Here is a 17,535-nt window from a genome sequence, read left to right as displayed (position 1 = left end):
TTCATGAAGCACATCAAGATATCACCAAAGCTCCTTAGAAGGAATCTACAGCTGAATGTTGCTTATAGCTGAAAGCAAATAGACCATAATGAATGCTGATACCTTTCAGATGAACACAAATTAGTACTATTCTGACACCCATCAATGCATCTTGTCAATAAGTTTTTCTAAAAATAACAAAGTTGCTGTGGATTCTCCTGGCTTAATACTCCGACAGAATTAATTTCTGTATTTTCTTTGAAAGAAAGATGGAGAAAGCAGCAGTGGAAAAAAATAGCTGCAATAAGCTTATCTAGTAATTTCCATTATGTTTATTTTAAAATAGCAGTAATGTTTACAATTGATAATGCCCAAATAGCAAAGCAAACCAAGCAAAGCCTCTGTTTGTTTAGTTATACATTTGTTCTACAAAGGTATCAGTATCCAGTTTAACTCTTTTGATTCAAGCAAGATGAAAGTTCTTGCCACAAAGTGGAAGGAGCTTCCCCATTAAAATAATACATAGTCTGTGATCTGATGACAGATTGCTAATAGGCAGGACTGGAGATGACTTCTGAGAACCAGGATACAAACTAGCTTGCTTCAGACGTGTGAGCTCCTTAATTTGGAGGTTATTCCCCCCACTCAAGGGAATAAAAAGAAAAATCTTTTTTGAAAGGCAGTTGAAGAGGTCACAAAAGCCTCAAAGACAACAGAAGTTGTTGCCTACTCAGTTTGAGAATTTTATCTGAAAAGGCTTCCAGAAACACTTAAAAAAAGAAAAGGAAAAAAAAAAAAAAGGACTTTCCTGTTAAAAAGCAGAATTCTCAAAGATGTACTTCTGCCACTTCCCACTCCAATTTTTCAGGAAGAGCAAAGCCATTCATATCTATTTAAAGCAGCTGCTGCCCTTGTGGCATTAGCACCCACAGCCAGGCAGGGCAGCAAGCTCCACTCAATGCCATGTTTGCTGTCTGGCACAGGTTTCTGAGAAGAACCAATCATTTTGGTATCAATGAGAAAATCCAGTTTAGAGCAAGTCTACTTGGCTTCTGGTTTGCCACCTAATAATGGCTCTATATTTTTAAGTTTCAAAGGCTTTGCTTTGAGTTTTGGAGGGATGCCTAAAAATTGCCGTCCTTGCCTGATCTGCAGATGGTATCCAGGTAATCCTTGAGCAAGGCCTGATTTCTTATTCATTCCTATGTTTATGAGTAGAAGCTCTCAACCACCTTTAACTGCAAGCTTGTCAGCACAGGCTAGGATATTAGAAGAGTGTAGGTTCTTATTCCAGCTTTCTAAACAATCAGTTGTGTGCCAGTCTCTTCATTAGCAATTCTGAAAGGCTTAAGCAATGACTTCTCTTTGCAATGTATCTGCAAACAGCTGTGCTGGGCACACATACAGGTAATGTTTATTTTCCTGCCTCAGGAGCACTATGAAGCTAAATAGAACATGTAAAGAAATTGGCTGGTTGTATCTCTAGTTCAGACCACATTGAACAAACTGGAAACTAAGTAAAGTTGCTCATTCAGTCTGTCAGAGACTTTCAGAAAAATCTAGAATTTGCTGCAAGTGTTTTAAGTTAGCTGCCTCAGAATCTGATATAAAGCACAGTCAGATGCTCTTAAACATTCAGAGCTGTGTGCAAGTAAGAGATCCCAAGTATAATTTTTTTTTAAACAAAAGTGTTAAAAAATTTCCAATTACATTTGTCACCCTAGGATCTATTATTTCTGAGATGTTTTTCACATATTGTGATGCTTAAGAAGAGGTTTGTTTAATTGAGGAATTTGGCAGTAACTTCAATGAGGCAGTAGATAGAAATTTGCCGTGGTTCTTTTGGAAAGAGAACTCCCTTGCAGCAATGAGAGCAAATCACCATGGAAACTTTTTGCTAAGGTGGTATTAAAGACAGCATGTACACTTACATCTCTCCTTTTGTAAAGGCAGCATTTTGTGATACAGTCTGGAGTGACTGAGTAAAAGGGCTATTTGCACAGCAGGACAGCAGGACTTTCCCAGGACTGTTGCAGGATTTTGTTATGCTGCAGAGCTGGCCAGTTGACAGCACATCTTGTTACACATAGAAAAGGGTTAAGAGATGAATGGGCAAGTGATCTTACCCAAACAGATTGGTAAAGTCAGGCTGATACACACAAAGGAAAACAGATTTGTGAACTGGCCTTAAATCAGTTTATGATCATGAGAAGTGAAGTAAATGTTCTCATGTTGTCATAGAATGATCTGGTTTTCAAATCAGGGTGAGCCAAGTATCTCCTTGGTATCTCACTGGTATCTCCTTACCCTCATTCGCACAAACACCAGCTCTGGTGCTGCTCCTCTCCAGGCTGGCATTGTGCTTCTGCTCCCACAGCACAGGGTGTGTCAGACTCTGCACTGGGATCTGATTGTCCTCTGTATAGAGGCACATATGGATTTACAAATATGTCACATTAGGACCCAGATAAAGACAGCTTGTTCTTCTGTGTTAAGGCCAAAGGGTGAGAGATCACTCACATCACTTTGTCTCCTCTGACTTCACAGAGAGCTGTGCACAAAACCACAGGAGCACACAGGAAGAGATACATTGTCTTCAATCTGTTGACATAAGCTCCTTATTCCCTACAGAGTACTAAACAAGTATCTACAAGCATCCTGTTTTGAGGTTTATTATGGTTTTGACATATTCCTATCCTAGTTTTATATGTGTCTGCCAACACTGTATGCAAATCAATCTTCTCTTTTTGTAGCTTTTGTAGTTCCAAAATAATTTCTGTTAGAACCAAAATAATGATTCTTTACTCAGTTAGTTAGTTATGAATAACAAACTTTGTTAAACAATTTTACCTGCCTTATCGAAAATTATACTGCAGAAGAAAGTTTTGGAACACTGTGGATATAATGTTTTTTTTCTATTTAAATGAAGTTGTTCTATTTTTATTTTAAAGTCTAGGTAAGTCAAAAGGAATTTGTAGGATATTTGTAACCAGCTACCTGTCCAGTAAGAATGACACAGAAAAGTCATATGAGGACCTAATGGCCAGAGTGAGATACATAAGTTCAATTCTGATCCTTCACTGAAGAGACTCAAAGGTTATAACTCACAAAAGGTGAAAGGATTTACTTCTTCTGACCCTGGGAGTTTTTACTTGATGCAGCACTCCATCAAAGCTCCTCCATGAGCAAGAGTACCCCATACAGCTCAGCTTGGGGCCTGGTGGACATACAGCCTCTAGGGGGATGAAGGTTTCAGTTCCTTTGGAGCTATCTAGATGCAATTCAGGAAAAGGATTATGTGGAGCTGGAAAGGAATCGAATCTGGACTCTAATTTTTGTGAACAAATATACAGAGCTCCTGCCTCTCTTGGGGGTCATCCTTCAGGAGGGATGGCCACTGCACCTTCTCTTTCCACTTGGGATCATAACTGGAGAGGGTTGGTGTGAGCCAAGTACAAAGATTTCTGACCTTTGTCTTGTTTCCTGGTTGCATCAAGGTAGCTCACCAGTCAGCCTAAAGGGCTTTTCAGCCTGAATCAGCCTTTCAAAAAGCACTAAGAGCTGCTGAACCTGAAGCCACAAGCAGGCTTTTGATCTGGATATTTGTTTTTCTTTAAATGGATCTGAATCTGAGATGTAACCCACATTCTCCAGAGAGACAGAAAAGTGTGACACTAAGGTTCTTGCTTGCTGTTAAGCTTCAGTGCCCTCCTTCCACTCCAAAGTCAAGAGGTTTCGAGAGCTAATGCACAAGTATCAAAAAGCTGAACCATGATTATCAAAACAGTAGGAGTGGTTTACAACATGCTGGATATTCAGTGCAATTAGGAGCTGAAGCACCCATTAGCAATCAGAAAATGGACAAATTAGTTTGTACCTACACAAGCTAAAAATGTTACCATTTAAATACTACTATTTAATGTTTTGGGTTTTTTTTCCCCACCCTTCTTCTTAGTGTTGACATTCTACTCTGGGATGGCAAATTTGTTCATGGAGGTCCAGTACTATCCTCTCTCAACAGGACACATCTGATGTCTGTTTATTCAGGGATGAAAATTCAATGCTTTTAGCCCAAATCAACTCAAAAGCAACAGCATCTGGCTTCCAGTCCATTCTTGATCTTGATCTTCAGTGATGACTGTCAGACTTCCGCTTTTATTTCCTTTTACAGAGATAATTCAGTGTCCTTTTGCTATGTTTTTCCACTTTTAAATATTTGTTGTCTTTATCTAAGAAACAACAGAGTTTCTAAAGAACAGCAGAATTTTTACAGCTGAGATATTTCATGCAGCTCAATCCACAGGGTATTAATTGTTTCTGTTTTCCAGATGAAACACTGTGAATTTTAAAATACCACTCATAATGTGAGTGTTCCCAGCAAATCAGACATTAAAGGTTCACTTGCTATTTATGCTCCTGTACTCATTCAAGTGACTTGACCTTCTGCTAGTTGGACTAATGAACAGGTCTTATGGCTTTGTCTTGGCATGATCATTCCCTTCTGACTGTATTTGGATTGGCAATTATCAGGGAAAAGAGATTTCTCACTGTCAAAAACACATGATTTAAAGCATTTGAGAAGTCACGCAATGAAAGAAACAGAAGAAGGAATCTTTACCTTTGTGAAACTTTTGACTGCCATGGTAAACATACTTTCAAGATAAGTTTTCATTTTTCAGCAAAGCAAGTAAATTAACAATGGAAATTAGCTCCTTGTGAGTAAGGCCAGCCAGGAATACTTCCACACCAGCCAAGCTCCAGATGAATTCAGATTTGCAGCATCTCAGCTCTGTAATGAAAACAAGCTGAGTACCTGCACATAGTTTTCTGGATGTTTAATTCAGCAGGTGACTGCCACTTTCTATCCAGGTTATTCACCTTTCTACCCCCTGCCCAGTTATAATACTTTCACAGAATTGGAATGTTCCTCCTGTAATAATTTAGATAATTGTTGAATTTTATTTTTTTTTACAGATCTAAACAATCTTATTATCTGTCCCTCCTCACTGCCAGAACTGTGCTATTCCCTGCCCTTGTTCTGCTTAGCATGCCATGAGATCTTTCAGCTCTGCAAAGCTGTTCTGCAGGTGACACATAGAAGCAATTCTTAAATTCCTGCAAGCATTGTCTCAAATCCCCTGCAAGAAACCACACATGTTGCAGTTTTTATTGCTTTTCCTAAACCCACTAAAAGACTAAAATGCATATTCTCAATTGCTGTGAAAGTTACAGGTTCTTTTTAAATAATTCTTTCTGGCACAGTTGTCCACCAAAAAAAAGGGGAAGAACCAAAACTCCAAAAACCCCCAGACATCAGAAATACAAAGATAGCCAGTGAAATCACTTTCAATAGCCTTCTCTAAAATGTTCCATGTAGTTATATGAATTACATTACATTAACCTTACAGTGGTCACATATTATCACAAAAGGAAAAATGAAGACGAATTTGAGTTTCATGGTGGGGTGGGTGTGCATAAGGACGAGAGAGAAGCACAGCAGGCAAAAACTGTGAGTGAAACGTCAGTAGATGGCACTCGGGCTGCAGAGATCCCAGCAAGCACACGGAACACCGGGGAACTGGAGACAAAGGTGTGGGAGGTGTCTGAGGTCCTGTGCCCGGCACTTGGGGCAGCCAGGCCATGGAGCTGCAGCTGGGTCAGGTCCAGCCACGGGGACATGCTCAGGACAAGGGGAGATCAGTTTTCCCATTGCAGCTCAGACATCTTCCCCTCCCTGCCCGCCCCCCGTAACCACCCCGATACTGTGAGAGGAATGAGGGACTGGGCTCCAGACCAGTTTTAAGCAAGGGTCTAATCAAGCAGGCTACAGAAGGCACTGCTGTCACCTCTCAACAAGAGCTTAGAGAATAAAACACAAAGCAGGGCAGCTCTCAGTTCCTGAAATTCATTTCTAAAATTAAGGGGCTCCCCACAGTCGAACCTTCCCATTCACAAGAGCCAGTGGTGTCCCATTCTGACCAAGTGCCTGGAATTGTAGCCACTGAAAATAAAGGTGGATGCTCTTCTTTGCACCCATAAATCACCATGTGCAGGTACTGTTAATTTTTGCCTAAACTTTGTTCCCTCCTCACTGCCTGCAGAATCACTTAAGAAATGGGAGGAAACAAACCATTAGAACTAACGTACTTAGTATCTTCTAAAACATATGTACAGTTTCTATAAGTAAGCATTAAAACCACAGTAACTGAGCCATTAATCTTTAAGAAAACTTCTGCTAAAAAAAGAAGAAAACCATAACTCTGTTCCCTGGCAGGGAATATTACAACTGCTCACTAAGAGTGAACATTTCCTCTTCCAGTGCAGATGCTGTTGGCATACTGGGTTGAACCTAAAATGTCTTCGAAGCTGGATCAACAAGGTCCATGAATATTCAGGCATTAAAGAATTTGGGCAGATATCCCAGAAGTAGCAAGACCCACTGCTGAATCTAAAGCTCTCCCAGCTTTTTGTGTTGGAAACAATTCAGATGGCTTTATGCTGTATGGGAGCACTGAAGACTATGAAAAAAATAAACAACTAAAATAATTTTCTGTTGATTAAAATAAGTATTTTAGCTTTTTTTCCTTTTAATGCAGCCAGTAACAGTGCTGCCCCTCACAGAACTGCACACATTATTGCTCAGCAGCTGGTGCTTATCCATCCCTTTGCATGAGAAGTGTTGCTTTGCTCTTCCCCCTGGTGAGCAGTAATGCATGCGGACAAAGTTGGCCAGGGGTTGTTTACTGAAGCACTCAGGTCACAGACAGCATTTGTTCTCTGTGCCACAGCTCAGCGTGGAGCTGGGAAAGCAGGTATGACAGCCACAGATGCAGGGAGTGTGGGAGGGAAGCAGAAGAGGAGGGGCATGTGGAAGCCGAGCTGCTGCTGCTCTGCCGCTGCTCCAGGCTCCCAGGGCAGCCTCATCCTCTGCTCCTCTGCCACCGACCTCCTCTGCCACACCTGCACCAACTGCCCAAGCTGTGAGTGACACAAATTCCTCAGCTCCTTTTATTGCCAGACCCTGGAATAATCTGCACCAGAGAGAACTCGGAAGAATCATCTGAAGAAAATTACTCCTCAAAGGACAGACACGGATTGGAAAAGGCAAAAGTTCACCTCTGGCCACCCCTGACAAACACAGACGTGCCTGTCAGCAGCCAGGGCTGCAGTGACTGCTCCTTGCCTGGCTCCATGGAGGAGCAGGAAAACAACTTTGTGCTTTCCCCTGGAGCCAACACCAACAAGTGCAGCCTTGAGACCAACCCAACAGAGGTCCCAACATGCTGGGCAGGAGCAACCAGGGGTGGCCCAGAGGTGGTGATTGTACCAGTGCTTTTTGGGCTGATTTTTCTCCTGGGAATGGTGGGAAACACGTTAGTGTTGGTTGTTCTGGGGCGCCTCCGGCCCGGGGGACGCCCATCTCGCAGTGCCACCAACATCTTCATCCTGAACTTAAGCATTGCTGACTTCTCCTTTCTGCTCTTCTGCGTTCCCTTCCAGGCCACCATCTACTCCCTGCCAGAGTGGATCTTCGGTGCTTTCTTTTGCAAGTGGGTTCACTACCTGGCCATGGCAACCATGCTGGTCAGCATCTTCACCCTGGTGGCCATGTCTGTGGACAGGTACATCGCCGTGGTCCACGCCAAGCGCTCGCCCTGCATCCGCAGCAGGCGCAACGCCGCCCTGGGCGTGGCCGGCATCTGGCTGCTGTCTCTGCTCATCGCCATCCCCGTGGCCCAGCACCAGGCCCTCATGAGTGGCCATCAGCAGGCACCCAACAGCTCTTTCTGCTGGGAGCACTGGGCAAACGGCTCCACAGCCAAGCAGATGTACAAGATTACCATCCTGCTGGTGGGATACCTCCTGCCCCTGCTGCTCATCACCTGCTGCTACGCCAAGGTGGGTGCCAGGGGTGGGAATAATGTCTAAATGGAGGGGAACATCCCAGACTCTTGGTGGGTTGTGTGTATACACAGCAACACAGCCAAATAACTGATCCAATCCTTTCTATATTCTTTCCTGGTACAGAATACTTTTTTGAGGCAGGGGGAGGGAAGGAAAACATAGAATGAATGAAATTACACCAGCTCACAAAAAGGATTACGACTGCCAAGATGACACCCAAACCCCCTAAAGACTCTTGCTGGTTTTCATATTTTTCATTTTGTTATTTCTAAATAATAAATGTTTGTTACTGGCAAGAGGAAAAACCTATGGAGGGATAAACATTTCCAGGTTATTGCTGTGTTGTAATCAGGTTTCAAAAGCTAGATCTAGATGTTGTTAACTGAGAATTGCCTACAGTGCTCCAGCACTCCATATGACCCTCTCTCTGGAGGGTGACCCACTCCTACCACTGCATTTGTTTGTGCTGCTTTCAGGAGTCCCACCAGGGTACAGCCTCCCCTCTGCCCATGTGCATCATCAGCCTAGGGAGTAAATGAAGACAATCTGAGGCTCAATATAAAATTCAAAGTTCATGTGAAAACTCCTGTGGGTTTCAGCATAGTACCAGCCTAACTCTAAATATATGCTGAACTACTGGAAGCTTAGAAGGTTTAATGCTCTTTCCAAACCTTGTTTCTTGAAAGAGAACGTTGAGAGCTTAGAATTAAAAGTCTGAAAGCATCAATTCATCTTTGAATCATGTTAAAACAATTACTTCAAATTTTTAGTGCTTGTTCAAGGAGTTCAAGTATTAATGCACAAATTTCAATTTCCCCTTCAATATATTGCTCCTTTTTTCCCCCCAAGGTTTTATACCATCTCCATACGAAAGTAAAGAACATTTCCAAGAAGTCAGAGAGATCAAAGAAGAAGGTAAATATCTTTGGTTTAATCTGTCCATTGACTATAATACAATAGATATGCCAGGTTTATAAAGTAATCAGCCTGCTCTGTGCTGATTCCAGTTAAATTAGAGCCGTTACAGTTTCTGCCTATGAATCCTAACCAGATTTAGCTGTAGATTATGTGTAGTTTCTACTGGTTCATTTCATTCACTAGCATACACCCAGTTTTGTTTGCAATATACTTATGAGGACCAATTCATAACTGGTCTTGCACCTGCCCTGTCTGTAAGGATAGAACTCAGCTGGTATTTGCATTATCTGAACACAATAACTGTCAAAGTTATAATACACCACAAACAGTATTCACTATACAAGTGTTTCTCTTTCCCCTGAGAGGGTTTTTGAATATGTTTTCTGTCTTCATCTAACTTCAGGTGGGTTCTGATAAACTTTCATTTAACCACCTTTTCTAAGGCAACACATTATGCAGCAATGAGCTGCTGTGTATTGCCTGCTGCAGGAGCACCACCACACCTGGATGGAATAGACTGTGTTGAAGAACACTGTGTCCTTTTTTGCCTGCTGACTTTTTGATGAATGCTGATGCTGCTGCAGATAAGCTGTGAATTAAAATGTCAAAACCAAGAGTATAATTTCTGGATCAATAGTGCAGACTACAAACAAAAAGCAGAATCAGAGTTTTGCAGCTACTATGAGAAAAGGAAACCAAGATGTGTTGACAATTTTGATAATGTAAAATGCAGCAGATGAAGTGCTAAGAAGCACTGTCATTCCACATAGTGTCATTTCATAATTTCACAGATTTGGAAAGTTGTCTTAGGTTTCAAAATCACCAACCAATCCCTAAACTGGTTGATTTAAACTCCCTCCAGAATTTCCTTACTTATGTATGAATTGCATACTACCTATTTTGTTACAAATTTTTAAAAGACTGCTACCAACAGTTGAAAATTACTACTGCTACTTTCTTGTAAAGAAGTTAAGAATTTCATTTATGACATTTTTCAAATGACATAGAGGCACACGTCAAGAAAAAAGAAAATAAAACCCAAAGTGTTCTGTGCTTGGGTTGTGATCTGTAAGCTTCTTAAAGGATGGTCATGTTCAAGCTACAGCAACCTTTTCAATTTATGTACACATGAAACTACAAAAATTTCCCGTGCATAAAGGTTGCTGCATCCTGACTTCACATTCCATTATCAAAAGAATTTGACCCTTAATTCAGATTCTCACTTTGAAATTTTTATATAACTTTGCCATCTACATGTCAAATGTTGGACATGCTCAATTTAAAGTGTGTTTCCATTTATATGTATCACCTGTGCATTAGAGCAAGGAAGATGTTTAGAACTTTTTGCATGCCTAGGCTGAAATTCTGCATGATGAACTGAGACTGTGCCTGCAGAAGAGATACATGACTGGCTGATTCCCCATTTAATGCTATACTAGCTGTAAAAGTTTGCCAGCCTTGAAAATCAGATGGTGTGATGCTGCAGGATTCTCCTTTGAAGCCTTGGATAATCGTTTTTCGAGGCCAGCCAGCAAGACCACATGCTGAGAAATTCTGTGCACCCCTCTATAACAATTAAGTATATTTCAGTTCTGTTACCTCTTTTGTGAGCTATGCAGAGTACAGCAAGCCTGTAATTTGGCTCCAAAAAAAGTTAACGATTCCCTGTCTGACTGTGTTGCAAAATGTTTCATAAGTGGCCACCCCAGGAACTCAGATCGCACATCTGCCTTAATTAAGGTGATTTAAAAATGGAAATTAATGCAAACTGAGGTCTAGCATGGCCCTGTGGTGTTTTACTGGCCTCGGGAGCACACCAGGGTTCCTCAGTGTTTACTCAGTTCTGTCTTGCGCATCTTTAAAGAACAAATAACAAGCCTTGCAAACTGAACAATCTGAAGTGCTTTTTCAAGTTTAAAAATGTGTCTGGGGAGGTGAATTTTGCAGCTATTTTGCAAACTCCCTTGAAAGGATACTAGGAGTTGTGGGACCTTGAGGCCAAAAGCTTTAATTAACAGACCAGATGAGCCACTTAAAGATAACGAATTCTTTGTTATAACATGTGTTTTTTTATTGGTTAACTACAATAGAGAGGTGAGCCGTGCTTACCTGGCAGGTTGGCAAATCAGCTGTTCATTGCTTCCAGGGCTAAGTAAACACAAAGACACACAAGGTTTATTTGGGACACTCCCTGGAGTGCTGCACTTTGAAGGTCATACAAGAGCCTGAGGTACAAGATACAGAATTCCTCCAAGGTAGATGAGTATTCCTGAACATCTTGGCCAAGAGAGGCATATAAAAATTGCACTGTAACTGCTCTCTGTATGTTAAACTAATTATTTAGCTATTGTCCATGCAAATTGAAGGTTTTCATATAGATGATGGACATGATATTCAAGGCCTTGGCATTTGAACAATAAATACAGCAAAGAAACATGGAAGATCCTTGGATCCATCAAGCAGAAGAATATAATTCAGAAGTGAAATCCTGCACGTTGTTTGGTTAAGAGGAGCCCAGGGCAGCAGGAATTTAGAGCATCATTACCAATTAGAGCATAATAGAAATATCACAATGCTCAAACGCATTTATGAATAGAAAGTGATTAAGTTTCAAGGGCATCAATAGAGGAGATTAGTGGCATAATCCCAGGTTGAGAGATGTGCAGATGAGCAGTTGAAACATTGCAAGCAAGCTGCTGGGAAATGAAGAGTCCCTCTTAGCACATAAAGCAAGCAATCAAAATGATTACTTCATTTCCTCCTCTTCTTCATGACATCCAACTGCCATCTCTGGCTCCAATAAAGAAGACAGAACAATAAGAAAGAATACTTTCAGTGTGGTTTTCAGATCACTGAAGAGTAGAATTAGACTCAAGTGTAATAATAAAAAAAAAGAACAGAGGGCAATTAGGGGTGCTTCAATAGTAATTAAAATATGTGGGTGCTCTGAAGTAGAGACAGCTGCTATCCAACCTTTAAGTTACTTAAGAATAGTTATGCCATTTTCTAAACATTTTGCATTTATCATTAAGCTATGGGCATATTTCTGGAGATCAGATTGTGCTTGGGACCTTTCTGTCCATTCAGTTAAGAACGTTATGTGCAAAAAGAAAAAGAATGTTTGCAAACCCATCAGGGGGAGTCACATTTGCCCACAAAGCAAAGAACATGGCACCAGGAGTGAGGAAATTGGCAGTTTTCACTGTGCACGTTGGCTCACAGATGGACTCTGAGCAAAGGGATGTTCTTGATTGGGTCTCCCTGAATCTAAAGCCACAAAAATTTTCTTCCTCAGAGGCTGGTAAGTTCCTCCAGCAGTACAGTGATATATTGCACTAAGCCACATGTATTCTTTTAGATGCCTGCAGTATCTAAAAACAAAAGCTTAAGGCACCTGGGTCACTACATTTTTTCCAAGTCTTCACTACAGTATATTACAATATAGAGTGATGTCTGTTACTCTGTAGTTTACCATAATGCAGTCTGGTGCAGTAAAAATGTGCACCAATTGTCTCTCAAACTTTAAAGGGAAAAAATACACAAGTTAGAGATGAGCATAACAGGAGAAAAGATTTATCAGTAAATCACATAACCAGATATCAGACATCCTCCTACAAAGCAGTAATAAAGGAAGAGTCAATGGTAATTTGCTGATAAGACAGTGTGGAAGAACAGGCACAGGCTTCTTTATGCTTCTTCATTTAGAATTATGGAAAAAAAAAGGAAGAAAAATAATCTCACCATATTCAGGAAACAGCAGTGGTCTCACTAATGAAGCACAGTTTGTCTGCAAGCCAGTGCTGTTTAATAAAAACCTAATTGAATGTTCTTTCCCATTTCTGTGTGGCTGAGGTACACAGTAGAAATGGATGGTCTGATCAGCTCTGAAAAATGATGTGTAGCTGAGCTGTCTCCAACTGGGACTAAATTAGGAAAGTTACAAGCCCTCTACCCCTCTACACTGTTCTGTCCACTCTATATTTTAATCTCAGGAATGTTTATTAATCTAACATTCAGGTAGTTCTTCCTAAAATATGTAAATCCATGGAATACTTGAAGCATTTGACTCATTACAGGGCAATCTTAATTTTGCCCTTGAAAAGATGCCTGACACGTTGAAGCAGTTTCATCAGAAGCTTATCAAGAACAACAACTCTAAACACAATTAAATGTTAATTAATTCATCATCGTCCTGAATGAGGTATCTCCCAAAAAAAACGGGTTTTTAAACACATTTTCCAATGCTTTTTGAAGGATGGGGGAAGGCTGAAAGCAAGAAATAGCTTGTTCAGGGCCAGAGGAAAAAAATAATCAAAGGGCAAAACAAAGAAAGGCTGGAAAACATAAATAAGAGGCAGATATAAAAATAGTGAAAGAATAAGCAAGTAAACTCAACACAACCTGCATATGACAGAAATAAGGGGGTGTGGGGGAGGAATAACAGAAATTATCTGACAAACAAAAATATCTCCTTGTCTTTGTTTGTCACCAAGCTATTTCTCCACTGTACAGCTTAAACACACTTACTTTGCCTGTACAACAAATACACTGTAAGTTATTTCCTGGAGCTGCTTGAAAGGCTTCTAGGAATAGTAAGACTTAAGTGGCCAGTAGCGGCAAATGTACATGTCTATTATGGACCCACCAAAATTTCAAAGTCAAACCAGAAGGTTTGCATAAAATGGGGACAGCTTGATCAGCAGTAATGCAGTAACTGTGCAAACTATCACAACCCATGGAAGAAGCTCAAACAGTACACAAACTATTTGGAACAGTCCTCCACAGCTGGTCACAGCTCACAGTAACAGTAGTTTAAGCTACAGCAGTTACCACATTAAAAAACAGGGTTCTGTTTCAGTTTACTCTCTCTTAACTACCTGTTCCCTAAATTGAAAAAACAGACACACGTTCCATTTTCAAAACCTGTTTCTTGAATCATGAATTATGCACATTATTTCTCTAGTATTTTCTGTGGTTTCTGTCTGCAAAATCCCAAAAAAGCTGGACCCCAGAAACAGCTCTGTGCTATTACACAGCGACTGCAAACCCATTGTGAATACACAGCCCCATGTTGAATGGAATTGTTATTTCACAATAAAAGGGGGGAAAAAGCTAGGTGTATAAGCCTTATTCAAAAGAATATTTCAGTGCTTGTATCCCCCTAATTTAAGCAGATGGATGCTCTGAAAGGTTGCCTGGGTAACAAGCCCAGGCTACTTAACATTGCTGGAGGGTAAAGAAGTAGCACCATTATTGGTGAAAGCTAATGATGGGACCTGTTTATTAATCATCACACCACAGTGGGTTAGCTAGACCCCACAAGACCACTAGGTCTGTGTCTTTCAGTCTCACCAACTTCTAATCATTCCAGTCTATTTTTAAGGACATCATCTGGCTCCCAGCATGGTTGGTTTGAGGATGCTTGGCAGGGTAGTTTGTTCACTTTTAGGGGAGCATCTTTGTTAGCTCAGTGTCAGACAGCATTCTGGTAGGTGAAACAAGGAAGAACCTGGAGCATGCCAGGTACACAATAAACTTACAGGTTATTGCCTTTCAAAGTTAATAGAACCTTACTTGAGAGACCTATTTGATAGAAATCCCTATTTTTTTACTTGTGTTGTAGCTTGATCAAACACAATAACATCTTCCTTAGAGAGGTTAATGGGTTTAACTAAATGTAGCCATGATAACCACTGACTAAATGAATTTCTGTTCACTAGAAAATTATCCCTTTTCTAGGAAAGTAACTTCACACTATTCACTTGAAATCATGCAGGGGAATTACTGAGAGAAACATTGACCTAGACCAATAAAGCTGAAATGAAACATAAATTTAATTTTTTCTCCACTGCTTTTCTGCTACTTGTACCATAATTCTCCTTAGGGGAAGGATATCATCTGCATGTTTGCAAGTTGTTACATTTATTAAAATAACAAAATAGAAATTAGAAACACTAAATACCAAAGTTAAAAAGGAGACATTGTGCAGAGAACCAAGTAGGGCAGGAGGAGGGAATTCACAAGCTGTGCATTTGCTACATAACCCCAAAACTGAGGGATTAAATACACAAAAATTGCTCACCTTGCAATACCATTTGTGTTTTTGAAAATTCATGAAGTCTGGTGGAATTAGCCCTACAAAAACATCAGGCAAGGATCTTAGGGCCCCCAAGTCAGTAATCTTTGAGCCTCTTTAGGCATCCACTGAGTGTTTCAGAAATAGAAAGTGCGAGAAAAGCAACACTACCAGCTTTTCTAAACTTGAAAAGTGTGATCCTGCTCCCACTGCTGTAAGTCCTCAGGGTCTTACAGAAAAATGTTGAAGTGAGTTACAGCTTAATTTTAGTTACTGTCACTGTTAACCTTCATTTTGTAGGGAGATCTCAAAGAACAGTTTTCAGGAAAATTTTACCTCAGGTCAAGCTTTGGGACTTGGAAGTGACAGGCTGTGCCAGAGGCTGGCCAGCTAACTGGGGAGCAAGCACTGCAGGGGCACACACCTAACCCAGGCAGCACAGGCTGGGATCCCACAGGCACAGGGAGCCTCCCTCAGTCATAACCCAGATAGGAATGTGTCTAACCAATAAGCACTGTGTATTAAAAAAAACCAACCCAACAACCCAAAACTATATGCATTGGTTGTCTGGGTTTCTCCTATAATAGGGAAGATACTGGAAAACCTTTCTCCTCAGGCCAGCCTTTGTTACTCCTCTCAGGAGTGTGCTTACTTGCGAGTTGTTTCAATAGCCTTAATGTTCCTCACCCTCCAGATGTTAGGGAATATTATTTCCACTCTTCCTTGTAACACAGCTAGGAACTGTTTGAAGTTTTACAGGCACTACCTCAACTGTCTGTGTTATTTGTTTGAGCCAAAACCAGTCAATCCAAGTTTACCATATTGCCATAATTGGCCCACCTGGCAGCTGCCAGTGTTGCCTGTGTTATGCTGCCTTCACTGCTGACAGAGGAAAGCAAACTCATTCCACAGACTCACTAGATCACTGTGACCATTTAACACACGATCTTCTCCCTTCCAGACGGCGCAGACAGTGCTTCTCGTGGTTGCTGTGTTCCTGCTCTCCTGGCTGCCACACCACATCATCACCATGTGGGCAGAGTTCGGGCACTTTCCCCTGAACAACGTCTCCTTCACCTTCCGCATCATCTCCCACTGCTTGGCCTACGGGAACTCCTGCATCAACCCCATCCTCTACGCTTTCCTCTCGGAGAATTTCCGCAAGGCCTGCCGGCAAGTCTTCACCTGCAAGCTCTTCCTGCGGCCGCCTGCTGCTGAGAAACTGGCCAGAGTGCGCATGGAGAACTTCTCCACCACACGCTCCACCACAAACATGTAAGCTGGGCGCACAAAAATGTGTTTCAGGAGGAAGAGGAGGGAAGAGGGTTCTGCCTGGGGAGAACATGCATACAAGTGTGCTCCAGGGAGTAGTGGAGCCTGCAGAGGTGTGGACTTTGCCAGGTTACTGGAGTGGTAGGAGACATTTCCCTCTTGCTATGATGATATGTGGCAGTGCCTGTCCTAGGGTACCTTGCTTGTCACTGGGCTATGTGCAACAGAATTATCTGAATGTCCATAAGATAGAGCCCAAATGGAGTTGTAGTTATGACCATAGGGTCTAAAATAAATTTACACAGAAGGTAGAATATGTACAGACAAGAAGACAGCAGTAATTATGTCTGTAGGCAGTCATTGAGATGTGAACGAGTGATGCGACATTCAGAGAGCAAACTAAAGTCTTTGGATGCCTTTGTTTCTTCAACTAATTTAACCATGTGTGAGCTGCATATACATTTATCTCACTACAGTGGTAGGGTCTCTAAATCTCCTTGAAGACTTTGCTGTAGCATTTACCTATTGGGCAATTACACCTTTCACATGATGTGTCAGTGGCGTAGCTGTCTGCATGTGGTGGCTTTGTATCAGCTTATACATCCCAGGGTCTAAGTGCCTGTGTGCAATTACTGCTGTTAATCACTGGCTCCAGCAACTGTCTCTTGGTGAGCAGCAATAGAAAGTGGTATTTCTGAATATATGCTTAAAAAACCGTGATTTTGTTTGAAAGTACTGTCTACAAAAGGTTTTGTTGGTAAATACAGTGTTCTCTTGAGTCTATCTACCCAAAGCTTTTTATTAGACACTTTAGTATATAAATGCCTGAAATTTGTGGTGAGGGTTTTTTGGGTTTGTTTGTTTGGGTTTTTTTTGACAAACTGTTGGCATCAACAGTGCTCTAGCAACAAACAGGCAAGGGCATTTGTACCAAGTTCAAGGTTACTACTTGTAACTATATAAAAGTGCATATTACTTCAAAAGCAGGAAGCAAATGGCTGAAAGAATTTCATTATTTCACTGTGTTGTCTAATTTAGTATTTCTGTGTGCTGCAATCCAGACTGAGCTAAATTTCATAGACTGCAAAAATAGGAGTTACAGAAGTTAAACTACAAATTATTTGCTGTCCACGCAATGAATGGGTTTCTTCAGTCTCCAAATGGATCACTCTTCCACTATATTTCAAAAACTTGGGAACTATTGTATTAAATAATTTTACTGCAGTTTGTAACTTCCTTTAAGAGCCCCTTAACTGTGCAATATGAACAGATCACATGCATTGCCTGATCCTTGGGTGACTATCTGCAAGTTTTCTTTGTTTAACTTTTACTCTCAGTATACCAAGAGTAGCTCCAGTGAATTATTTCCTTACAAACTAGATTTA

General features: G+C 41.1%; 1 protein-coding gene across 1 annotated transcript; it reads left to right on the top strand.

The window, feature by feature from the left end:
- The first annotated feature begins 7,170 nt into the window (after positions 1-7,170).
- On the top strand, positions 7,171-16,157 carry LOC130257884 (galanin receptor type 1-like). The gene is made up of 3 exons (XM_056500815.1): positions 7,171-7,878; positions 8,734-8,799; positions 15,840-16,157. Exons 1-3 carry the CDS (start codon positions 7,171-7,173, stop codon positions 16,155-16,157), a joined length of 1,092 nt encoding a protein of 363 aa, XP_056356790.1.
- The last annotated feature ends 1,378 nt before the right edge of the window (positions 16,158-17,535 follow it).

This window comes from Oenanthe melanoleuca, chromosome 11 (genome assembly GCF_029582105.1).
Source record: "Oenanthe melanoleuca isolate GR-GAL-2019-014 chromosome 11, OMel1.0, whole genome shotgun sequence".
Classification (NCBI taxonomy): Eukaryota; Metazoa; Chordata; class Aves; order Passeriformes; family Muscicapidae; genus Oenanthe; species Oenanthe melanoleuca.
Note: the sequence above shows the minus strand (reverse complement) of the source record. Positions and strands in the feature narration are given on the sequence as shown.

Coding starts and splice junctions, on each gene's coding strand:
- LOC130257884 (XM_056500815.1), top strand. CDS start 7,171: ATGGAGGAGCAGGAAAACAACTTTGTGCTTTCCCCTGGAGCCAACACC. Junction 7,879..8,733: donor TCACCTGCTGCTACGCCAAG/GTGGGTGCCAGG, acceptor TTTCCCCCCAAG/GTTTTATACCATCTCCATAC. Junction 8,800..15,839: donor CAGAGAGATCAAAGAAGAAG/GTAAATATCTTT, acceptor TCTCCCTTCCAG/ACGGCGCAGACAGTGCTTCT.